The sequence below is a fragment of the Agelaius tricolor genome, unplaced genomic scaffold (genome assembly GCF_023055355.1).
Source record: "Agelaius tricolor isolate 1412-34295 unplaced genomic scaffold, bAgeTri1.0.p SCAF_9, whole genome shotgun sequence".
Taxonomy (NCBI): domain Eukaryota; kingdom Metazoa; phylum Chordata; class Aves; order Passeriformes; family Icteridae; genus Agelaius; species Agelaius tricolor.
The window spans coordinates 18,914,344-18,939,918 of NW_027269269.1; the positions used below are offsets into that span (position 1 = coordinate 18,914,344).

The following is a 25,575-nucleotide window of genomic DNA, read 5'->3' on the forward strand; positions in this document are numbered from 1 at the left end:
ATCTTGATGCATGTATGGATTTTTTTTATTGTTGTTGTTTTTGTCTCTTGCAGCCAATAAGAAGAAAGAGAAAGAGCGGCCGGAGATCTCCCTCCCGTCAGACTTTGAACACACAATTCATGTGGGGTTTGATGCAGTCACAGGAGAATTCACAGTAAGTGAAGCTGCAGGAAGAGAGAACTGTGTGGTTTAGCTTATTGCTAGGAGGAGCCAGGGCCCATTAATCTTTTATATATTAATGCTGGAAGGGCTATTACCATCATCTAGTTTGATCTCATTTGAAACACATCTGCAGAGGTTACCCACTAATTCATGCTGAGAGACTGTCAAACTTGGCACATCCCAGGAGCTCAGGTTGCCAGCAAACTTTTCCTTTCTTGGTTTTTTGGCTGCTGTGGTCAGCTATGTGTGGTATATCGGTCTTCCCTTCCCTTCTCTTCCCCTCCCTTCCTCCTCTAGAGCTGAAATAAGTCTATAGTACAGCCTCTGTTCCCCAAGTGGGGCTCTGAGAGTTTTCCTTTGGGAGGCACACAGCTGTGTACAGCTACTTAGGACAGAACGTGTATGTGCTGCCCTAAGGCTAAATGCCAGATGCTTTTATGTGTGGTGGGGTTTTTTTGTTTATTGACATGCTGTAAAATACTGTAAAGACAGAGTTGTATTTCATCATCATCATTGTATTTTCACTCTTATTTTGGTTATGAGATAGTATTTCCTAGCAGCAGAAGTTGTTTGTGAACAAGGTGTTTCTCCCTGTCTGTAATATGCTGCTTTTTCAGGGACTTTATTCCCCTACCCTGAGTCATGTGCTCACGTGTGTTTGGCATGGCATCCTCTAGACTTGCCCAGGTTACCCCACCTGTACTAGTGGGCCATTACCTGAGGGGTGCATCCAGCCATCCTTTGAACAGGGAGGATAACTTCATTGCTCATGGATCCCAGTCTCTGCCACTTTGTCCATACAAACTGTTATCCCTGCTGGTGAGGAAGGGCACAAGTCTGGCTGTTTTTCAGGTGTGTTTATCTTTTGGCTGAAATGATGTCCCTATTATGAAATTCTGACCTTCAGATGTGGAGTTAACACCTCTGCTTTCCCAGCTCTGGTTACAGAGGGCACCATACTGCTGTTACCAAAGAACTCTAGTGCTACCAGAAGACCCAAATGGGTGTTGCATGTCCATTGTGCTGGAGGCTATACAGTGCATGTTACTTCTGTAGTCTTTCTTGGGTATACATAAGTACGTGAATACCTGTGCTTAAAGGATTTTGTGGTTTGTTTTGGTTTTTTCTTGAGGCTTTTCCCAAAGTGCAGCAATTGGTTCTTCTCCTTTCTGGTTTTTGAATTTTGGTCTGCAAAGGACCTGGGAGTCACCCAGAGATCCAAGAGCAGAGTGACATTTACATGCCCAAGTGTGATTTGTAACACAGGCAGTGGCTAGGGAGGGACACACACATTCACCACCTCATTTTCTTTCCTCTCCTCTTCTGTCCTCTTTTCTCCCTACTTCCCTCACAATACTGTGTAACTCCAAAAGCTGGGGCAGAACTGTGGCAGTGGACTTACGTTTTGTGCACGTTAGACCAGCTTTGTGTTACCAAGGTGCCTCTTCCCACAGGGAATGCCAGAGCAGTGGGCACGCCTGCTGCAGACTTCCAACATCACCAAGTCAGAGCAGAAGAAGAACCCCCAGGCAGTGCTGGATGTGTTGGAGTTTTACAACTCCAAGAAGATCTCCAACAGCCAGAAGTACATGAGCTTCACAGGTACATGGTGATGGTCTCATGCGGCTGCTTTTTCCAACTCTCTGTGGTCAGGGCATGTGGGGCTTCTTTTGTTAATGGACAAGTAGGTCTCTCTTTTCAAGGAAAATCTGAATGAGATTCTCTGGCTGCTCAAGCACCCTTCTTCCTTTAAAATGCTCTTCTGTTAATCTGGATGCCCAGCATAGCTGCAAAAGAGGAGGTCAGTCAACTGGCTGAGCCTCCCAAACACATCCTTTTTCTGATGCTCACAGCCACAGCCAGCATCTGGAAGGCAGATCCCAGACTGCTGGGACTGGGTTCCCCCTGATGAAAGTCCCTGGAGAAAACAGGCAGCTAAATTTTGTACCAGTTTCAGTTTGCAGGGTGGGTGTGGATGTTGCTTTTTGTGTACTTGGGGTGAGAGTCTCCCTGCTCCCATGTGCCATGGTTGAGGAATGGGCCTCAGCTGCCTGGGTGCTTGAAAATTGCTGGCTGGGTTCCTCTAAAAGTTGAAGCTACCAAGGTTTTGTGGCTCTCTCTATGGGTTATCTGCCCTCTGAAGGACATCTCCAACCACCACTCCTTTTCCTTTCAACTGCAACTCCTTTCCTTTCTAAATATTAACCCCTACTTTGGTTCTTTTGGGGGGATAGAACTATGTCAGCAGATCTGGTACTAATTAGGAAGGCTCCAAGCAGGGATAAAAGCACAAATATTCCCCATATGTGCCTGGATAGTCAAATGAGAAGCCCATCAGTTGACTTGTGGGGTCCTCTCTGCTATTCCAGGAAGTTTAGGTGGCTGAGACTGAACATTTTGCAGTCAGGAGTCAGCTGCCGTGCCTCTGCTGGGGACTTAGTCATTGATGATATTTTGTGTACATGGATGGAGGACAATATTCATTCAGGTTTTGCTCTGGGCAATTCCACCCTCCTGCTGCAGGGATTTGTGACCCCTGCATTTGTCTGCATTCATTTACCCTCTGTTCCTATATCTTCCAGGGTTCAGCTGGTTCTGGGAAGCTGGAGTTAGGGAGCTAAGCTTGGGAGCAGCCTTTTTTCCTCCCTTTTCTAAAGAGAGCTTGTTCCTTGCTCCTCTCCCCACTTTTGCTGCATATATAACTCATTTATAATGGCATTATTATCTGTCTTTCAGATAAATCTGCTGAGGATTACAATTCATCTAATACGTTGGTAAGCTTCACATTCTGTCTTGAGTTTGGGGATTAAAAAACTTGCAAAAACTAGTTAATTACTTGTAAACTTGTAGTTTGCTTCATGTTTTAAAATCTGAACTATGTATATTTGTATAGCGAGTACATGTTTATAAAAACAGGCGTGCTCCTTTCACTTTTTTTTTTTTTCAACTGGTGGAGAATAAAGCAGATGGAAGTAGGATTTATAGTGAATTAGTGAATGGAAATTAGTGAATTAATTAGTAGAAATAGGTCTGTTTTCATAGAAGTTGGTCTTTTTCTACACCCAGAATTTGATAACTATTCTGCTGTCAGGTTTTATTTCTCTGTAAACTGTTTTATAATAAAGTTTATTTACTAACCTGTGAGGTCTGATTTACTAAAGCTAATGTTGATTAACTAATCTCTAGCAGAACAGGAAATAAAAGGTTCTCTTCCTGTCTACTTGACCTTTACTCAGTTCTTGCCAGGGCAGACACCACTCCTATTTGCTTTGTTAGGAGGCATGATAAATTTTTGTTTGTGCCTGTGAGATAGAAGAAACAAAACTTTCAGTTTAAGATGGTTCATAAAACCCCACAATTCCCTCAGCTCTTGTTTTCTCATGGCTATATCATTACCTAGAATTAGCTTGTTTTTCTCCCTTCCAAAGGCAGCTTATTCAGATCTGATCATTTAGGACTGGAAAAAGAAAAGGAAAATGTTTCTGCCATTGTTCATTATTACACTTCATTGTACATCAGTCCTCAGAAGTTTCAATATCTGAGGATTCAATATCTGGATTTTTAAGTAAACACTGACAAAAGCAATAGTTACCAGTCTACTGAGATACCCAATGCCCTCCCTCAGGCCAGTCTTTAATTTTGGGGATATTCAGGAAATTCCCAGTACATAGTTTTTCCTTGTTGTTTTTGACAAGCTTTGTTTTTGTGTTATGTCAAGTGCATTTTGACAATTATTTGTCAGGGTGATGATGACTTCAAGTATTTTAGGCTCAGTGAAATACTGTGTTGCTTTCCCCCTCTTTCTGAGGATTTTAACACTTTCCCCCCCACCACTCTTAGGGAGGTGATGATGCACAAACAGAACTGGTCTAGTGGGTTAAGGACCTTACCAAGTTTATTCTGAAATGTTTGTAGTGTAAAGGATGTAATGAACTTCTAATCCAGTGTCACATGGATGAATTTAAAAGTGACATTCATTCCTAATCACAGTATTGCAGAAAATTCCAAGAAAACTTCAAGAAAACTTGAAAAAACTGTTTTTAAACAAAATAATTGTTCTTTTTTTTTTTCCATAAATTTGTATGGGAAGTAATTTAAAAAGTGATTTGAAAAGATTTTGCCAGATTCTGCTTCCAAAATCTCACATTAATTAATTAGTTCTCAACCACCATACCAGAAGTGATGCTAACCTGACCTCCTAACCTTTGGAGAAACAATCATTAAGAGTTTGATGTGAATTCTAGCATTTAAAGTCTGAAATCTTCATACTGAATGGTCAGAGTTTGAAGCAAGCAAAAAGCCCTAAGAGACAGTATAAATAGGGACAGATATTTCCAAACTTGGGTGTCCCAAAATTTGCTGGTCAGCTGTGTGGGTTTTGGGAAAGCAGTGAGAGAGCCCAGGTCTCCTCAGGTCCTTGGGAAGAGGATTGCTGTCACTCAGACAGATGAGGAGCTCTCTCTGAACAGTTGTGTCAGGCAGTGTTGGACTGCACATCCATTTCCCATGAAGACCCAGGAACCTTGGGTTTTGAATTTTTCAGACCCTATAACTCACCAGCCCGTTCTGATTATTGCTTCAGTGCAATTTCTGTTAGGAGCTTAATCCAATGTTTGTGATTTTGTTTATAATGTGTGATTGGGTTTTGATTTCTGCTATTTGTGCAATTCCATGCAGAATGTGAAGGCTGTCTCTGAGACCCCTGCAGTGCCCTCAGTGTCTGAAGATGAGGATGATGAAGACGATGCAGCTCCACCTCCTGTGATAGCTCCACGACCTGAACACACCAAATCTGTGAGCAGAAATTCTTTGTTCAGCCTGCACTGCTGCAGTCACAGTCAGGCCTTGGCTGTGGCTCTTTGTCCCTCTGCATGGCTTGATGCTGAGCCCTTCTTGGGAGCAGGAGGGAGGCAGTGGGAGCCATTCCTTCTGGCAGAGTACCTCAGTGTTGTCACCTGCCTAGTTGTGGGGTGCATGAGTCCTTGAGTAGTGATGCTAGTTGCTAACAAAGCAGCTATAGAAATGCATCCCTGACAACAACAGTAACAAGATGAATAGAAGTGTTTAAATCTTCACCTGACTTGTGTGTTTTTCCCAACAAAATTAGATATACACCCGCTCTGTGATAGACCCTCTTCCTCCGCCTACCAGAGATGTGGCCACCTCTCCTATTTCTTCTCCCTCGGAAAACAGCACAGCAGCACCCGACATGCTGGTCAGGAACACTGAGAAGCAGAAGAAAAAGCCAAAAATGTCAGATGAAGAGATACTGGAAAAATTAAGTATGTCCTTGTTCTCTAAAAAAGTTAAATTCCAGGTCCTGCTGTGTTGGTTTCTCAGAATGTCAATAAGCTGAAACGTTTCCCTGTTTTGCAACCCCTTACTGAAGACATGGGCCCACAGTCACAACACAAAACTGGGGGAAGATGTAAGGGGTGAGCTTGAATTTAGGCTGAGCCCCTGTGATACTGGCTGAAGTCTCCAGGGAGCTGCAGATCCTCAGGCTCTGCAAAACAAGCCCTGAATAAATATCATCTATTTAACTATGAAGTCTGAGATCATTCCGCATCTTATTCTGCAGCTCTGAAGCATGAATGATTATATTGCGATGTTAGACATAAGGTGTCTAAAAGATGGAGAGAAAATTAATGCATCCCCAAGTTTGCCTTCTTCAGTATCATGGTGTAAAGTGGTTTGGTTATTTTTAAGTGCTTTAACATTTTGTGGGTAGCCAAATTGGTGGGTTTTTTCTGAGAAAAATTCATCAAGTCTCTCAGATGTGTCCTCCTGTCTTTAACAGTTCCTACCTTCAGTGCAAGTGCTCCCTTGCTGCCTGGTGGTTTTGGGTTATGCTGTGGTATATCCAACAGCTGAACCAGCTCTTTGATGCAGTTGATTGCTATCCTCAGCCTGAGCTAAGTTTTGTTAGAGTAGAGCATTTCTAATTCTTTGAACTACTAATCCTGTATTAGTTACATCCATGCCTTGCTTGTCAGTTGACTTAAATTGTGTTAGCACCTCTATGATAAATCTGGCCTCTTTGGTTTAAGGATATATTTGTCAGTATTTTAGGAGTAAGAGTCTAGTAGTTAGATGAAGACTTAATCTGAGGATACAACTTTAAAAAAAGTTTAAAATATTAAAATGGTATCTGAGTAACTAATTTCTCTAAATAAAGCCTAAATTAACTTGATGGTTTATTAATTGGAACGGCTTGCTGTTGGAAAACTCACACCCATTGTTTCAAAACACCAGCTTCACTAACTCAATTAGCAGAATTTTTGTATCATTAAGGATTCAAGACATTTTTGTGACCAGGCAAGGCGAGCAGCAACTGTGGCAGGAAAGAAAAGTGCTATTCTAATAAAAATACACCCACTTCAGTCATGCAGAGAAGTGCAAGTGCTACTTTTGGGAGTGTTGGGAAGCAGATGTACCTTCTGACACCTTGCTTGCTCCAGGTGTCAGCTTCTATATGTGGGCTAGTCAGAAAAATGTTATGAAGTTTTAATCTTTAGTCTTAATCTAAGCAAAAATGTCTTTCCACTGAGGGCAATGGAGCTGTAGTTGTGCAGACAAGCAATCTTTGGACATTTTAGTTTAACTAAAATGATTAAAACTGTAAAGCAAAAATATATTTACACACACAAAATATGTGCTAAATGGATGCAAAGGTTAAAAGGAGGCTGCTCAATCCCTACCTCTCAGCAGAAACACAGCATTGGTGCGAACATTAATGAATCCTCACCTGACTCTTTGGAAGGTAGGAAATGCAGCATTAAACTGGGCAAAACTGGCAACTGCCACTTGTCATCACTGCATTTTGTCCAGTCCTTGCCTTGGGGAAGCATTTGCAGTCTGAGCTTGTAGCCTGTGTTAGGCTTTGAGGGAAAATTTCTGAGTATTTGTCCAGAAATACCAGTCCTCAGGGCAGACAGCATTGCTTCTGTAATTGTAGAGTGGGTTTTGTGAAGCCAGATTTCTCTTCCTGCCCTCCTCTCCAAACACGGGTGGTATTCCCTACTTCTACCTGTGTCTGTCCTAAACCCTGTGGGCTTGGCTGCTCTCCAGTGGAGTCTGAAAATAGCCTGCTCCTGCTCTGCTTGCTACTGGATTTCTTGGCTTAATGGCCAGGAGCAGTTTCTTTGGCAGTATTGATCTGTTTGGGCTCAGCCCCGGACCCTGTGACAGCAGCACCGTATGTCGGCAGCTTCGGGGACTTGCAAACACCAGCTCGGGTGCTGCTCTGCATCCCTTGATCCTTTCAGCCACCCTGGTGCTGTTAGAGAGGAGACTGGCTCCCAGCTGAGCTCTAGAAATTGCTGGCTCTGGTTCCTTCCCCCTAAAAAGGGTGTCATTCCTGCCTGCCATAGGGGAGTTATCAGTATCAGTTAAAGTTTGCAGCCACTTGGAACCCCGTGCTGCAGAACACCAGGCAAAGTGCTTTTCCCTTTGAGGAAGGCAGTGAGAGACTTCTGGTTTTGGGAGAATGGGCTGAGGTGGTCTCAGGTTGCTCTCCAAAAGCAGAGGGATGCTGGTAACTGCTGCTAAAACCTGTGCTGCCTGTCAGGCTCCTGGAAAAGCAGCTCAGCATTGCCCAGGACAGGCAGGGGAGGTTTGGCTCTCTCTGGAGGCTCTCTCTACCTTCTCTCCTGAGTCATGCAGCCCAGTCACTGGGTCAGTAAATGGTTGTGGTTGTGCTGGTACAAAAAGATCATAAATGCTATTTTTGCTGCTACAAATTGTCATGCTGTAGGGAAATCTTTGACTAGTTTTATAACAGACTGTTGCCTCCAAGATGATTGAGAGCCCAGCCTCCAAATTCAGAGACATTGCAGTGCAGGGACATCTTAGATCATCCAGGGTGTTAAAGCTGGGAGTGTAAGTAGCAGGTTTCCAACAAATTACTGTTTTTCCATGTGTCAGGCCTGTCTATCCCCATCCTGCACCTAGTAATGACTGCCAGTGAAGGTTAAATATTCTTGATGTGTGTGTCCCATCATTTCTGGAGGGAAGTTCCTGATACAGGGGAATGCTGCAGCTGGGATGTGTGTAAATAACTGAGGACTCCCTTGGTGTCCATGTGCCTCTGGATTTCTGATGAGTGGCTCATGAGACAGAGCCTACTGTGGTCAATGGAGCTGTTCTTACAGTTAGCTCTTGTAGCTGTATGAAAGAAGGCCTTGAAGAAAATCCTCTTTTTTTTTGTTTTTTATAGGAAGTATTGTGAGTGTGGGTGATCCAAAAAAGAAGTACACGAATTTTGAGAAGATTGGACAGGGGTCAGTATATGCTTCTTCTCTGGCCTAAACCTTTCACTTTCTTATGCTAAGAAGAATTCACTGAAACCAGGCTCAGTTAGCTTGCTGGAAAGGCTGTTTGGGATACTTTAGAAAGTTTCTTTTGTTTGGTTGCTTATTTATTTTCTTCTTTTTGTTTTTGTTTCTGGCTGTTTTGCTGGATTCCACATCCCCCCAAATCTTCTCTTGTTCCTGGCAAAGTCACAGGGACTGAGTTTTTGTGGAATTGTGTTGTAATTTAAGAAATTATGCCATTAGATAATCAGGTTGTTAAATACAGCTACAAGCAGGGAAAGAACTGCAAGACCATCTTCAGTGTACAGATTTGCTTCTGAATCAGCTGTCCTCAAGGCATGTGCTGTGCTCCTCTAAGCAAGGTAGGGGGAAAGTAGAGGTTGTAGGAGAGACTGTACTGAGACAAAACACAGATCTGCAGTCAGATCCCTGTGCTGAGCCTCAAACTCCTGTTTTCCACACTACAATGCCCCATTTGTTTACTTCAGCTGATCCTGTTGCTCTGTTATCATGTTGGGCATTCTGCAAGCCAGGGTAGTGTGGTCATGCCACTTGAAATGGAAAATACTCAGTCCTACAGTTTGCTGGTTTAGCAGCAAGGGTTTGGATGACCATAGTGTTCCTTATTAGGAACTTTTCTTCCCATAAATCCTCTGGCTTCTGCCTCAACAACAGTCTTGTCTCAGAAATATTTCAGATTATGTTTACCACTGGAATTATTGCATGTAAAGGAATGGGATTGAGAGCACTTCAGAGAGACAAGTGGGAAGGGGCATGTGTTAAGCTCTCACTTTTACTTTGAGACACTAACAAATAATTTCTTTTTCTTTTCTCTGTTTTGTTTAGAGCCTCAGGTACAGTTTACACAGCAATAGATGTAGCTACAGGACAGGAGGTAAGTGCTGCCAGAGTACCACAGCAGTGGATTTTGGATTGCATGCCAAAAGTTCAAGTTGATGCTACAAAATAAAGACTGTCTTTCAGGGATTCATGACATCTTATTTTTAATGAGGTCTTTATTTACTTACTAATGAGACGTGGTTGAGTGGTCTGAGCAGAGAACTGGAAAAAATGACTTCACAAGTTTTGATTACTGAATCATTTCGTATTTATAAAGATTCTTTCTGTGATTGCAAAGGCTAGAAGCAAATGTTTGGACTGGGCAGTTCCTCAGTAAAAGTTTCTCTCTTCTTCCCCAAGATTGCTGCCTGTCTCCATGCAAGCTCTTGTATTTGCCCTCTGCTCTTTGCTTCCTACACTTACAGGACTTAACTTGCATAGAACAGACTTAACTTGCAGACACCCTTTGCCCACTTACTTTCTGTCCTTGAATTGTGAGACAAGGAATGCCTGTCTTTTCTTTTTTTCCTTCACAAATGTTAAAAAGTGCCATACTTACTGCCTGCATCATAAACTAGTAGTGATGGATATGCAGCAACTGTGGAAACCTTTATTTCTAGATGGAGGATTTTTTAAAAGATGAAAGTTTGTATTATTCCAGATATATTTATGGAAGTCTGCAACAATGTGTGTCTACTTTGCATTTGTACAATGTAACAGTTATTCACCAGCAAACTTCATAATTGTACTTTTTGCTGAAATTCCTTCCCTTCCTTTTTCAGTTCCTGAAGAATTAATACACTTTAATTGCAGCCTTTAAGGAAGGGTTCTTATATTTATTTTGAAGCAATGAGAAATTTTATAAGAAGAGGAAGTTCTTTGATAATTTTCTGCTTTCTTTCTGGACCCCTTGGGTGACTCCATTGTGAAAATTTGAACTCTTGTATTACAACAGACTTTTAAATCATTCCCATTACGCTAGTGTGTTCAGGCCCTGAATTTTTAAGTCTGCATTTGGGATCACTGTAACTTTGTAATGCTATTGCTTGTTCCTTTCTGTGAAGTGCACTGAACTCAGGAGCTCAGTGCAGGGAAACACTGGGAATTTCTTTATCTGCATAAAATTCCTTCCCTTTCTTCTTCATCTTTCATTCTTCCCTCTGGTCTTGTACAAAGAGCAGCCTGGGGTTTTTGTTTTTGTCTTCTTAAAGTACAGCCCTCATGAGTACTGTGGAAAAGCAGCAAGTCTGTCTCCTCTTGCCTTCTCATGTGTTGGGATTTTTCTATAGTCTTCCCTGCTATACTATCAAAATGCTAATTGTATCCATCTATATTGGCACTCTGTGACTTTTTTTTTTTTAATCCTTGCTTTTGTGAGTTACTGTAGTTGATGGCTCCAGTTCATTCACCCAGGCCTCTTTCTCTGCATGTAGCAGTTTTGTAAAGCAGTTTTGTAGTTTCACTTCATTCCCTTTGCCTAAATATTGTACCAAAGGCTGTTGAGTTGTAACCTCTATGAATTATCTCTGCCTCCAGCTGTGCTGAGCAGGTTTACTATTTGAAAGAGCCTCTCAGGGCCAGGGGCTCTCACAAAGTACTGGTAGTGTGGAAACTTGAATACAAGAGTTACAAACATGTTGTAACTCTTCCTTCCTGCACTTTGCATACATACATGCAGAGCAGGCATCCTAAAACAGGAAGAAAGTTACTAAACCAAAGGGTTGCAGCTGATAAATCCATCCCTCTTGCCCTTCAGGCATGACTGGACAAAAGCTGACTCAAATTCATTTATTTTCAGCCTTTTATCTTAACATTGGTGCTTCTCTCCCCCAGGTCTGGTTGTGACAAAAGAAATAGAGTTATTACCTTGAAGTACCAAACCTAGTTGTGTTATTTACCCACCCTACTTTAGATTTCTAGAAGCCAAAATTTGCATGGTAACAGGGAAAAAACACCAAAACAATTTCAGAAACATCCAGGTAGAAATAAAATACATAATAATCCTTTGAGAAACAAAAAGTTTACCACTCCATACCAGAGCAAGGAGATCTCTTCTTTGTTACCAAGAAACTGTAGATGGGAGGTGGCTATCCAGCTGTGACACTAAAGTCCAGTATGAAAATGGCAATTCCCCTTGTTCTTTTTTTCATTAAGTATCATCCAGCATAAGTGGAAATGGACTGGCTGCAGGAACCTGCAGAGTTATGGAATGGTAATTCAGTAGCTGATGATGAAACAGTGACCTCATGATCCAAAGGTGTTTTTCCTCCCTCATGTGGATGTGGGACTAAATTGATTGGTACTGGCAAGTTTCTGGGGACTCCTGCAATAATGCTTTACTTGATCTCTTTTCACTGCAGGTTGCAATCAAACAGATGAATTTGCAGCAGCAGCCCAAAAAAGAACTGATTATTAATGAGATCCTTGTGATGAGGGAAAACAAAAACTCCAACATTGTCAACTACTTGGACAGGTATGTCAGTATTTGCAGGGCTCACAGAGGGACACTGGAAAACACTTTCTTGTCAGTGTCTTAAGGGTTCCTGGCTCAGCTTAATGCAGGTGTAGGACAACCTTGCACTGCTTAAAGCATTGTGGCAGTGTGGGTGGCCTGGCAGTCTCTCTCCAGAATGAGAAAAAACAGGTATCTGAACCAGTGTTAATGGGATGTCTAGGCTCTCTTGAGAGATGCTGGCAACTAAGGTCCTGTCAGGACTTCATTTTTCATCTCTCTCCTTTGCCAAATTTGACACAACAAACTTGCTGCTTATTTCCTTCCTGTTACTAAAGGAGAAGTAGAAACAGTTTGAAATGTATTATTTCTATTTGCTTTCTTCTTCTTCTCTTCTCTACTGAGCAATGCTGGTGTTCTGCTGCCAGAGGAGCAGACTGCTTGCAGGGTTAGATGCAGTGCTGTCCCTGTGACTGTCCACTGAGGTTTGTGCACAGTAGCATGATAGCAGTGAGGGTGAATGGCATGTGACACATAACATGAGGGCTGGGGAGACCTCAACACAGCTTTGCAGTACTTTAGGGGACTTTTAAGAAGAGGGAGAGTGACTTTTAAGGCAGACAGTGATAGAACAAGAGGGAACAGTTTTCATACAAAAGAAGGTAGATTTAGGTTAGGTATAATGAAGAAATTCTTCCCTGTGAGGATGGTGAGGCACTGGCACAGGCTGCCCAGAGAAGATGTAGCTGCCCTGGCAGTGTTAAAGGCCAGGTTAGATGGGGCTCTGAGCAGCCTGGTGTAATGGAAGATGTCCCTGCCCATGGTTCCAGGTTTGGAACTAGGTGGCCTTTAAGGTCCCTTTGAACCCAAAGCATTCTATCATTCCATGATGCTGGAAGCCCATCAGGCAAAAGCATTTAATGGTGGCTTGAATTCACCATCAACATCACAGTGCTGCCTTGTGTCAAGCCTGTATCACTCACTTGTTCAAACTCTAGCTAGCTCCAATTGAGCTGCAGCAAGATTTTCAGTGCTGCACTCCACATGTGAATGTAGCAGTTCTGATGTGAACCACAGGTTTGCCTTATTGTAAGGGTAAAGACTGCTTGGGTAAGGTGGGCTGCAGACTTTAATCTCAGCAGCTTGCGTTTTTTGGAAGATAGAAAAAAGGGATGTGACCTAGAATCTCTGGAAATTTGAGAGAGGATTTGCACACTTTTTTGCTCTGTGTGTATATCAAAATCTAATCAGCTGTTTCTTTAATAGGTTTCTTTTGCAGGCTTTTATTGTCTTAGCCAAAAGAGGTAGTACTTACAAACTGCAGCAGTTGATTTGCTGAATTTTTGTGGTGCTGTGTCCCATACAGAGCTGTAAAGAGCTACTTTGTTGAGGAGACAGAAAGTCTGCTCCTGAAATTTTTATGACAGAGGTGTGTGTGCAGGGATCTGATGCTGGGCACACACCCTTTTCCTAGACAGAGGACAAGAATGTTACCAGTGTAAAATGAAACAAGTGGTAATGAATTGCAGCTGGGCTAGAACTGTTTTTTTCCTCTGGCTCATTAGAGGCTTTGTTTTGACAAAACTGTTTGAGAGTCAGGCTCTTCCCATTAGAGAGCATCGCTGTGTACGTTCACTTCCTTGTCTAGCCAGTGCATCCCAGCTGCAGGATAGCTCCATGTCCTGCTGTCTTGTTCAAACTTTAGGCAACAAAAGCTGCTGCTTTTGTCCTCCACTTTCACTAATCTTTTTCAGAGGGATTAGCTTTTGTTTGAGTGCTGCACATGGACAGTACAGCAACTGGAATGAACATGGGGGTCCTTATGCCTCTTATGCCACTTCAGCTCTGCAACTGCAGGATTCTGGTGCTGGGGAGCTGTGTCCCTCTTGCCCAGCCTAAATGTGTCTGTGTTTCCCAAGTGCTGATATTTGGATGGCACTTGCTGGCTTCTGTCTCCTGCTAAAGGAGGTGGAGGAAGGATGTGCTGATCACTGCAAGCCTGGTTTCTGCTTTGTGGTTCTGTTACAGTATCTGCCCTTCTGAGTCCCTAATGGCAGCTGCAAGGTAGTTATTGGCATAAACCAGCTCTCTCAGCCCCTGCCCTTATGCAAGGGTTTCCTGTGCTTTCTCCTCTGTTAACTGCCTGGCCTACTTGCTTGTGGTTGAGCAGCTTTTCTGCTGCAGCCATAGTGGCCAGCGTTGCACAAAGGTGTGCTCTGATATTTAGGACAGTGACATGGCCTATTTCAGCTGTACTTAGGAGCTGGATTTAGAAGCATCTGGCTCTGAAGACAGTGACATCAGTCTTCTGTACAGACAAACAGCCACTTGTGCTGAGTTACCTGCTGGAGGTGCCAGAAAGAGGCCCTCAGAGCCCTGCTTCTAAACTCAGCCATCTAAACACAGGCATCAGATGCCCAATGCTAGGCAAAACAAACTCCTGCCCTTTAGTTTTGTTCTGAACAACTCCTTAACTTAATAAACCCCCAAATAAGTGGTAGCCTTGTTTACCCCAGCCCCAAACTGTAGTAAGGATGGATGGATGGTCAGTGAATAAAGCTGAAGATGTGAGACAGTCATGCTACAAGAACACACTGATTTCTTTCCAGGCTACGTTCATGTTTGCATGTTGGAGGCAGGTTACTCATGCAAAATTCTGTAATGAATGAACTTGCACTTCTGGGCAGCTCCAAATTCCATCGATTTAATCAATAAAGAATGTGTATTTGTGATGGAGAGGGCTTGGTGAACAGCTTCCTAAGGTATCTAAGTGGAGGCTGAGGAACACCTTACAGGATCAGATGTTACCTGCTCTTGCAGATTGATGAAGAGAAAGCTGTAGATTTCCTCACAGATTTTTCATCAGGTTTTTCTTACAGCCAGCTTGCTCCGGAAGGTGACTGTGGGTGACAATATGTGACACCATGCTGTGCCTGATGTCACATCACAGCAGTGTGTAGGTGTATGGGCTTCCTGGTGGTGTCTCTAGAACTGCTGAGAGAGTGGGTTTGAGTCATGCCTGCAGTGGGCAGCTCAGTGACTAAGACTGGCAGGAGAGTGGAAAGATCCCTGAGACAGTAGCACCCTGGAATGACATTCCTTTGGTGGCAGCTGACAGGGAGCCACTGTTAAGTTCCCCTCCCTGTGTGTTATGTCAAATCTAGCAATTATTGAGTTGCCAGGATCTTGGCACATGTTTGTGGCTGCTCATGGCTCAGCTTTGGTTTCACAGTGTGGTTCTTGGCTCGCTCCATCTGTTTTGGCTGCAGAGAGATACCAGCTTGCTCCCAGCATGTGGAACCTGAGATTGTCATGCAAAGAGCCCATTCTGCCCTCATTCTTACAGTCAAGTGCATTTGAGCTGCAGAGAGTGCTACTGGCAGTAAAGGGAAACCTTGTGATGTCCATGGTGGGTGATGTGTTGAGAGGGTGCTGATAAAATCTGCAGGGAGCCTGATTTGGCAGAAGTGAAGAAGTAGCTATGGCATAGGGGCAGGAAGGAAGAATGTGGATGGAGTTGGGCTTTCAGAGCCCAACAGAAAGTAAATGACCCACAGAGTTAGCAGAATGCTTCTGAAAGCAGTCTTGCTGCTCCTCTCTCACTCAGAGGGGCTGCTCTGCATGTGGTACTGCCATTGCTGGGGTCTGTAATGCTGGGAAAAGAAAATGCCAGTGCATCAGCTTCTGTTCCATAGTGGAGTTTGAGACCACTCTGCTGCAGGAGCACAGCCCTGTGCCCTTGGGCTTTGTATCCTGGAAGAATCTGCAGATGGCACCTTCCTACATAGTCCTCAGCATCAGCAAGCCAAGACACCCAACCCACTTTGTCTCCGGAATTAAAAGCTATAACCATATAACTATAATTAAAAGCCATAACTATAACACTGCTGTCATCCAGGTGTAGCTCAGGCCATTATTACTATTTAGGAGGATTTTTTTCATCAGCTTAGTGTTGTCAGTGTGTCCTTTGGGGGTAGATACCACACCTTGCTCACTCCTGTGATGTCTCTTATCTCTGTCTGCTTTCCATGCCAAGCTTAATGGCTTCTTTCTCCTTTACTGTTGCTTTCTACCTAGTTGTTCCCTAGTACCTATCCCAGCTTTTGCATTTGGCTCCTGCCAAATCCATTCCTCAGGAGGATCAGTGTTTTACAGCAAAGCAAATGTGTCCTTGATGAACTCTAAGCCAGATGAAGCTTTTAATTAGATTCTGTCCGCTCACTTTTGACTCATCTGTCCACTCACTTGAAAAATGAGAGGATAGGCTGAAAAGGTGGGTTTTCATACTGATGATTCCTTCCTTCAGGAATGTGTCATCCTGATGTATTTATTGGTCATGGAAGTCTGTGTTGATGGGTCCAAAAAAGGGCAGAAATAGTTGGTGGGTTTTTTTATTTGTTTGTTTTTTCTGTGTTTTCTTTTTTTGTTGTTTGTTTGCTTGGTTTGGTTTTTTAATTCTTTTTGTTTTTAATGAGTTATTGCTGAAGTCTTCATCTCCTGTCTTCCACTTTTAAACATGGGTACACACACACTCAGGAGAGAGGAATATCCCAAGTGACTGAGAAAAGCCTCTCTCATCTCAGCTGTCTCCTCCCCATCTTCCTTTTTCAGAAAAGACCTACCTTTTGGGGGTTTCCTTTTTTAAGTCTTTAGAACTGCTGTTTTGTCCAATAAGGTGTACTCTTTTGCCTTTATGAATGGTTCTGAAATTTTCAGACCAAGCCACAAACTAGTTTGATAATGGGGAAAAGATTGAGATGATTTTCAATTGCACGATGCTTAAAAATGAAGTGCTCTGAAGTGATTGGTTGTGGGTAAGCATCTTTTGAGTCACAGCCCAGAACTGTCCCTGGGCTGAGGCAAAGCAGTCAGTTGCTTAGGACAGCAGGATGCCTCAGCCACCTCTTCCAGTGCAAGAGCCACTGCTGTGTGCCGAATAGCGGGGTTGCATGCTTGGGCCCCATCCTTGAGCAGTAGCTCTTTGCCTTCTCTCCCAGCAGCAGGAGCAGTGATTAAAGTCAGGTCTGCATCCTTTCCATGGCAGAAATACTCAGCCTTGCTTTTATGGACAGGAAACTTGTAGCCAGCTCTCCCACTACATCTCTCCTCATCATTCTGCACTCACCCTTCTCTTTGGTCATTCAGGTTATGATCAGATACTCCCATGCACAGAAAGTACCAGGAGTATGTGGTTCCCCAATACTGTTAATAGCAGCTCTTGTTTTTATTTCACTTGTGAGAGAGCTTTACAACCCTGTGCATTCTGATTTTAAAATCTGGCTTGGGCTCTTCAGTTACCTTGTAGGAGAAGAGCTCTGGGTGGTGATGGAGTACTTGGCAGGAGGCTCCCTGACCGACGTCGTGACGGAGACCTGCATGGACGAGGGACAAATCGCCGCCGTGTGCCGGGAGGTGAGGCAGCACTCGGAGGGACCTCTGCTTGGGATTGGGACATGGACTTCCCACAACCTCTCACTGACTCCATGGAAAGGCTTCCAGCTTCTGTAACGTGACAGTCATCCTTTCAGTGGGTGGATTTCACCTGGGAGGATGCAGCATACAATGCTAGTGCAAGCCTCATGTTTCACCCCAGCGGCAGGAACTAGAGTGGGAAATGGGGGTGGGATCCTCTTGGTTTTGTCTGTTCTTCAAATCTTTTGGGACTAACTTGTCCTCCTAGGACCTGCTGATCCCAGTGTGACATCTCTCTGTGGCCCTGCACATACTGAATATATGAAAGGTCCTAACACTTACTACCAAAAATGCACAGTCTGTTTGAGTCCTTCAGTTGGCTAATTGTGACTGGTGAATCATTTCATGCACAGTAAGAATATCTCAATTATTTTTCAGTGTCTCCAAGCCCTGGAATTCCTCCATTCAAACCAAGTTATTCACAGGGACATCAAGAGTGACAACATCCTGCTGGGAATGGATGGCTCTGTCAAACTAAGTATGCAGGGAACATTACTGCTGATGATTTATCAACCCGTGCCAGTTATCTGCTCTGGGCCAGGCATTTTAGGGAGATGGGTGTTTGAGGTGCTTGATGCTGTCATGAGGAACAGGCTGTAGAAATGCTACTGTAGATATTTCTGTGGCATTTGTTTTAATGGAGATTGGCAAACACAAATCCTTGTGAACTGATACCAGACTTGAAGTGAGGCTCGGGCTTCGCTTATCTTTGGGCCACCTGTTTATGTGAACTAAAATAACAGTATTTTAATGCTACTCCAGTCCAGAAAGCTGGGTTGGAAGGTGTAAGGCTAGAAGTCTGTATTTATGAACAACCTCTTCAGTCTGGAAAATACTGCAGGTACTCAAGGGCCTGGGGAAGTGGAGGGAGAATTGAAAACTGTGTAACTAGAAATCACTTAATCTTACAATGCCAACCCAGACTGGAGCCTAAATGTTGTTCCCTCCTTGTGGTATTGCTAGTAATGAAAATCTTGAGACTGTTCTGCCTGTCGGGTGCTAAGGTAGCTTTGTGCTCTGTCCATGCAGAAATAACCCTGGAAACCAGTGAATTACTATCTTCCACCTCTAGCTTTAACAGAATGGTGCTCCCTTTTTCTTCCTCTCAGTTCTGTTGGCTAGCACCCAACAGGCATAAATAAATCTATTTTTGTCGGCAGCAACAGCAGATATGACTCAAAATTCACAGAGTGCAGATATGCTGAGTAAGGTGGGGTTTTTTTGCACATAATTGCTTTTTAAACTACAGCTGAACTTTGATAGAGCCAGGTCTCAGGAGCATTAGCAATGAATAACTGACGGGGGCCAAAGTGCTCCACTCTTATGGAATAGCTTCTTTAAGCACAGTGTGCCTGTGCCAGGCTGTAGTTTAAAGTTAGAGAAATCCCTGTGGATATGATGCAGTAACCTTCTGGATCTGAGCTGCTTGTTGGCTCTGCTGGAAATTTGCCCTGTTTATGAACCATATGTCCTTTCCTGGTATTTACCCTTGATGAAAACTCAGCTAGGAATCAGTTTAATTTTCATAATTCTCCCTAAAATTAGACCTGTGGTGCCACAGGGGGTCAGGATGGGCAGTGCATCTTGCTGTGTTGATTCTGCTGGGCTCACAAGAACAGATTTAATTTTCTTTTGGTGAGCCAAATACAAATAAAGCATAGGGCACAGCAATCTTTGTATGAATGCCCTCCATCTTTGCCTCTGTTCAAAGAAAATAATCAAAATAAATTTAGGTCCTTTAATTTATTGCGAACACTCTTTGCTCTATAAAATAAATGCTTCTTGAGGGATGATATGTCTACAGGGGAAGTAATACCCATGGACTGAAAACATCACCAGACAGTGCAGCCTGTGGTTGGGGGGGTGTATCTAGTTCAGTCTTGCATTAATTCCTGTTTTCACATACCCAGGAAGGGTCTTTAGACCATATATTACATAGTGTGTAACATCTGTGTAATGCTGCAACACAGGTGAGTGTCTTAACTTCTGTGTGTGGTTATTTCCTGATCCCCATCTTTCACACAGACAAATCAGCAGCTCTAGAATCCTCATGGCCTCAGAGAACCAGGTTTAGAAACTTAGCTCTAAACACCATCCTCTGTGTTAGGCACAAAACCACTGCTCCTGTCACAGCTGCGGCAACAGCACACCAGACCATGCAGCAGGGTGAAGCATACTGTAGCTCTGGTGTCTGTAAGGGTTGTTTTTGGAGAAACTCGCTGATTCCTATGTCTTTTCCCTCCACCCTGTTTTAATTTTGCAGCTGACTTTGGCTTCTGTGCCCAGATCACTCCTGAGCAGAGCAAGCGCAGCACCATGGTGGGCACGCCGTACTGGATGGCCCCGGAAGTGGTGACGCGGAAAGCTTACGGACCCAAGGTGGATATCTGGTCTTTGGGGATCATGGCCATCGAGATGATCGAAGGAGAGCCCCCCTACCTCAATGAGAACCCTCTGAGAGTAAGAGAGTGCTTTTCTCCTCAGGTCTTCACTAAGCTGCTGGTGGAGCTGAGCTCATGTGAATCCTCTGGTGTGGTTTCATCACCTCCTGCCCTGTCTAACTCAAGGGATCCTGTGGCCTCCTTACATGTCATAGTGAGAAAACTGAGATAGTCTTACTAAAAAGCCATGGTTTGCTCTGGGTAGCAGAGGTGTGAGTTCTTCTATGAGTTAGATCATGCACACTCATAATTACCTGCTTTCTGGGATGCTAATAGAGGCAGAAGTTCTACCTTAAGGCAACAATGCAGTCATGTCTTGAAACTTTCTACCCTGGGAATGAGAGAGTTCTCCTCTGAGAAACCTGGTGTAGTGGAAGATTTCCTGCCCATGGCAGAGGTATTGGAACTAGGTGATCTTTAAGGTCCCTTTCAACCAAAAGCAGTCTATGTTTCTGTGATTCTATTCAGTTCTATTCTAGTAGGAGCTTTTTCCTACGGGCAAATTTGTCCTCCTTGCATGCTCCAAGTGAAATTCAAAGTGTAATAAGCCTTTAGACAGGGCTTAAGCCTCCTGATGTCTTTCCTTTGTTTAATTATTAACAAAAGGAGATATGCTGTCAGCGTGTAGGGACATCACTGCTCTTAATATAAGCCAGGTTTATGGCTTTTTCACTCGTTACACGGGTTGGAGGGATCTAGAAAAATTCTGTTTAACTTTTTTTTTCCATCTCTTGCATTGGAGGGGATTTTTGGGACAGAAGTGTAGCAGCCAAGAAGACTATAAGGAATAAAACAGTGCTGAGTTAAAGTAACAATACTTTGGCTTCATTTAACTCAATTTATGCCAATTCCCAGGCTACCAGACTGCTCCCATGGGATGTGTTGAGTGATGTGCTCAAAAAGCCTGTATATTAACAAGTCTCTGACAGATTTCTGTTTCTTTTGAAAATTAATCCAGGAAGTTTCTCACATGAAATCCTGAAATAGATGAATTTTGAGTCTCTCGATTCTCAGAGGAGGATGTATGTGAATGCTTTATCCCCAAGCAGTAGCAAAACTGCTTTTTTCCTGCAGGAAAGATGCCCAAGGTCTGCTGGGCATCCTTTGTGAGGAGCCAGCTGCATCTTTATAATGTTGATGTTTTAGGCCTTGTGCACTCAGGCAGAGTACCAGCAGAAAAAAATCTATTTAGTCAGGGTTACCTTCCCATGAGGATATAATCATTACAGGAGTAGTGATAGAGTCGTGCCAGTTAACTTCCCTACGTAAACAGGGTCTGGAATGTTGGTTTTGTCCTTGTAATCTCTTGAGAGGGCTGCAGGATCCCAACCCAGATTACAAGGGTAAAACAATAAAGGATTGGATCTCATCCACAAAAAAATAGGGCTGGCACAGCTATTCTGTTTGCTGAAATGTTGGCATTGATTCGTGACCCTGATAAGGTGGGGTTTTTTCCACCCTATTGAACTGTGGGGAGGGAGAGGAGAAATGGGTGTCTCTAATCCAGAGATGGAATCTAATCTTCATAACCTCCTGTTTCCTGGGTGCTTGTTTTTGTCTCAGGCCCTGTATCTCATTGCTACTAACGGGACTCCAGAACTGCAGAATCCAGAAAAGCTTTCACCCATATTCCGAGACTTCTTAAATCGCTGTCTTGAAATGGACGTGGAAAAGAGAGGCTCTGCAAAAGAGCTGCTACAGGTATGTGATGGGGAACAAGACTGGAACAATATAATCACAGAATCCTGAGTGAGGCCAGGCTTAGGGGTGAGATCTTGTTTGAGGTCTTTAATACTGCATCAGCTGAAAGCACAAAAGTAAGGTAGCCTCTCAGGGGAAAAAGGCAACTGAAAACCACAGCCCTCAAAGAAAAATCCATAATAAAGTGATAACAGACTGCTCACTTTCCAGTACTGGCTACTGGCAGCAGCTGTGCAGCGTGTTCTGTGTCCAAACTCAAACAATAGCTGTGTCCCAGGCCTGCCAGATGCTGAGCCCCCCAATTCCCGTGGTTTCTTCATGTGGCTGGCCATGACATCTGTGTGTGTTGTCTTGTCATGTTTGTTCCAATTTGGACAGCAAGAAGGCTTCTAGCTATCAGATATTCTGGCTGTCTCCTTTTGGGAGGAGGGATCACTAAGCTCTTTGAAATATTCATGGCTTCAGTTAACTAGAGCAGTTCACTTTTACCACATTTTGCCTGATATTACTCCTTAGAGAGATGATGGAACAAATCTTGTGAGATATCTTAATTATAGAATGGCTTGGATTGGAAGGAACCTTAAAGATCCTCCGGTTCCACTTCCCCAGCCATGGGCAGGGACACCTCCCACTAGACCGGGCTGCTCAAAGCCCCGTCCCACGTGGTCTTGTACAGTTCCAGGGATGGGGTATCCACAGCTTCTCTGGGCAACCTGTGGCAGTGCCTCACCACCCTGTAATCAGATATTTCACTGAAAACCTGGTGTCAGTCTGAACTCACAGTGAAAGTTGAGGACCAAGCTGCCAGGATTTTTATCAGCATGGATGAGAGGAGTGTTTTGTGCAGTCTTTCTGCCAAATTTGCCATGAGGGTAAAATATGTAAGTCTTTATAAAATAGATCTGTCATTAGGAACACTCAGACCTTAAGTATCAGACAGTTTCCATTTTGTTTTCCTTTCTCTCTACTAATTTGTGTAGTGGCTTGGATGTGTTGCTGCCTTCTGTAACTATAATGAAGCATAAACGTCTGACAATATGGTAGTAGCTGAAAGATCATTTTTTCTTCTGGACTTTTCAGTCCTAAAATATCAGAAAGAAGTTACGTTCTGTTCCTCAGAGCAGGAGAACATTCTGACTATAACACTTCAGCCTGTTATTAACTACCTTGTGGCCATGGAATGTTTACTTTTTATTTTTTTTCCATCTCTGAAGCATGTTGCCTTGGATGATTGATTCCTTCTGATGCTCAAAAGTCTTGTGGATTATTGTTGCTTTTTGTTTTCAGAACAGCTTGTGGACTTGCCCTTCACTCTCACTTGAGAGCTGTTTTGATAATCAATATTGTTTTATTTAAAGAAGAGCATCTTTGTAGGAGACTGAATGGTGCTGTGTTGTGCAAGCTCTGTGCTGCTCTCCCAAATTTCATCTGCTTTGCAAATTTGTGATATCTGGTAGAAGGCCAAGGCAATGCTTTCTCCAGGCCTGTGGCAACAGGGAACAGGGAAATGAGAGGTGATTCCTGCATGGAGCCCTGTCCCTTGTGTCTGAAACCCATGGGCTGATTTTGGTACACCTTCTCTCACACTGGATTTCACTATAGATTTTGCAGCTTTATAGTTCCTCAGGGGAATTTGCTGAGTTTTGCTCGATCTTGAACATATGCAAGCATTGGATAATTTAGCATGTGTTGGGTGCAAATCTCTTCATCACTTCAGGCAATCCCCAAAATTTTGTCATAGAATCCAGAGCTTCTGGATTGATGTATTCAGAGACTAGAGTAGGTTCTTAGATTTCATATGGGTTTAGGTGAAAGTGCTTGGAATAGCCACTTCTGGGGCATATTCTGAAAAATCTAACCATTTTCCTTTTGTTTTGTCCTAGCACCAGTTCTTGAAAATTGCAAAGCCTCTATCCAGTCTCACTCCTCTGATTGTTGCAGCTAAAGAGGCAGCCAAGAACAACCATTAGAGTGGTGAAGTCAACACAGTCATCATGTCAAGACTTTCAGATGTTCATTTCAGAGACTGAATTACTTGCCCTTCTCCCCTTCTGCTCCTTCTTCACAGGCGTGTTGTTAAAACCTTGACTTGCCCTGGAGGGTGGCAGAGGCATCATTCACTGTATGTGGAAGGGCACACAACAGGACATGGCTGATCTTACATGGTGAACTGTCCCTCCATCCTCGTGATGGGGACAAGAGGGGAAGAACATTTTGTATGGGTGAGAAGATCTTTCTGAGAGCGTCTGAACCTGACCTACACGTAGTGAAGCCAGTTCGTTTTCATATTTCTTATGGTGTTTATTTTTAAAAATAATGTGGAGCCTTACACCATGTTTATCTTATTAAATTAAATCTTTTGCTGGCTGCACTTTGCCTGCTTCTGCCAAGCTGCTGTTACACCATGGAGGCTGCTCTGTGCTTTGGATGACTCAAGGAGGGAAGGAAGCAGGCAGCAGCACTGTGAACAGCTGTCAGCTGAGAGGGGAACAAGGGGGTGAAGGTGCATCCCTCCTGCAGCACTGCTGGATACTTGGAGGAAGCATGGACAAAGCCTCTGTGTGCTGCCTGCAGCCATTGAAGAACTCAGTTCATGGATGATCTCTTTGCCAAATGGTGTGAACTGCCCCCTACTCCCCCGTCCCCCTTTAGTGGCAACTCTACTAGTTAAACAAATCTCAAATAATTTTTGTTGTTCTAGAAAATAAATCACAGGAAGAAAATGACAGAGAGCTCTTTTAGGGTTGTTTTATCAGTGCTGTGAGGCTTTTTAGAGATACTGCCCTGTGTGATTAACAAACAGAGCGGTTACTATTGTAAAGACAAGATTTGCCCGCAAAATATATTGAAAACTCTTGTTTCTTAGAGCAAGTCCAATGGAAAACAAACTGATGATGGATGCTGCTTTCTCTGTGGAGATGTGGGGACATAAATTTTTTGAAATGATGGTTTCTTTGTGCTACTGATTCCTTGGGTTGCCCATAGTCTGTAACAAACAACAGGAAATCTGGAACTACTAGAAGAGGGACTGGTTGTAAACACTGGGCTGATGTTAAACTGTATACTGATTTTTTAATAAAGTGACTGCTGCGTTTCTTAACTTTGGGATAGAGGAGAACTGGAGAATTCACTGTCACCAGACAAGTCTGTCATTGCTTATATGGTCACCAGGTACTTGGATGTGTTGGATGAAGTAATTTAACCTTGTTTTTTACCTCTTCTTCTACAGTCCTGGGATAGCAAGTGGCTCCCAAGGGCTACTTTACACATAGTGAAAACCATACAAAAAATGTTTATTGTAACTGTGGGAGCTGCTTTCTCTGTACTGCTTTGGTCACATATGGGGTGAGTTTAAACCTATTCTGGAGTAACCTCTCATCGTTCTGTTGGACAGAAATTCATTCCTTCATGCTGAGACCTGCTGCTGGCTCAGCCCTTTCCTCCCTGGACCTGGGCTTTAATTAAATATATTTTTCTGATTTAGCCCCACAGTCCATGACAGCTATTACACTAGCTTTACTGGGTGTAGGTACTGTGTGAGTTCTTTTGCTTCTGAGGGGCCGCCTTCTATCCTTTGTGCTCCAGGGCAGTCACTGTTTGACAGAAGGCTGAGGGGTGAAGTCTGTTCTCCCAGTTTGCAGCCTCTCTCCCTTTGTGTGTGTATATTTCATCTCCAGTATTGTTAAGTTTCCTCTCACAAAGCTTGTGTCCAAGGATGAATTCCTTGGGCAAAACAGCAGAGCTGCCAACCTGGAAAGGGATATGATCTATTGATGAGCTCATCTGCTTGGAGCTTAGATGGAGATTGTGGAATGGAAGGCCACTATGCTTGAATAATTCCCTTTGAAAAGGACTTTGTATTCCCTCTGGAAGACTCAGGATGGCATATGTGGGAGGAATAGAATTAGTGGCTAGATCTCTCTTGATCTAAAATCTCATTTGACTGGCAGATTTGGCAGTTGACTATTTTTCAGGCAGCACAGGGTTCAATTTGATCCACAATGTGTTTAATGTCTTTGACTTCTCTTTGATTCCCTTCCCCACTCCCTTCTCTGCATCTCATTGAGATGAAAACCTTAATGCAGATGTGCCCTGTCTGCGAGCATGCACGGGAGTTTATTTTCCTGCAGCAAGATTTCTGCTAAACTTCCCCAAAAAGATAGAAAAGGTTATTTTTATGTGTTTTAAGTTG

At 43.4% G+C, this 25,575-nt stretch overlaps 1 protein-coding gene across 11 annotated transcripts in view; it reads left to right on the forward strand.

The window, feature by feature from the left end:
- PAK1 (p21 (RAC1) activated kinase 1) overlaps nucleotides 1-24,483 on the forward strand; it is a 98,903-nt gene extending 74,420 nt beyond the window's left edge. For all 11 annotated transcript variants that reach the window (XM_071432953.1, XM_071432948.1, XM_071432943.1 and 8 more), the window contains 13 exons: nucleotides 54-154; nucleotides 1,617-1,764; nucleotides 2,899-2,936; nucleotides 4,840-4,956; nucleotides 5,270-5,444; nucleotides 8,381-8,444; nucleotides 9,324-9,372; nucleotides 11,678-11,790; nucleotides 17,064-17,181; nucleotides 17,620-17,719; nucleotides 19,505-19,701; nucleotides 21,246-21,383; nucleotides 23,267-24,483. In XM_071432953.1, coding sequence (XP_071289054.1) covers nucleotides 54-154; nucleotides 1,617-1,764; nucleotides 2,899-2,936; nucleotides 4,840-4,956; nucleotides 5,270-5,444; nucleotides 8,381-8,444; nucleotides 9,324-9,372; nucleotides 11,678-11,790; nucleotides 17,064-17,181; nucleotides 17,620-17,719; nucleotides 19,505-19,701; nucleotides 21,246-21,383; nucleotides 23,267-23,353 — 1,445 coding nt within the window. In that variant the 3' untranslated portion in view covers nucleotides 23,354-24,483. The remainder of the gene's footprint in view (nucleotides 1-53; nucleotides 155-1,616; nucleotides 1,765-2,898; nucleotides 2,937-4,839; nucleotides 4,957-5,269; nucleotides 5,445-8,380; nucleotides 8,445-9,323; nucleotides 9,373-11,677; nucleotides 11,791-17,063; nucleotides 17,182-17,619; nucleotides 17,720-19,504; nucleotides 19,702-21,245; nucleotides 21,384-23,266) is intronic.
- The last annotated feature ends 1,092 nt before the right edge of the window (nucleotides 24,484-25,575 follow it).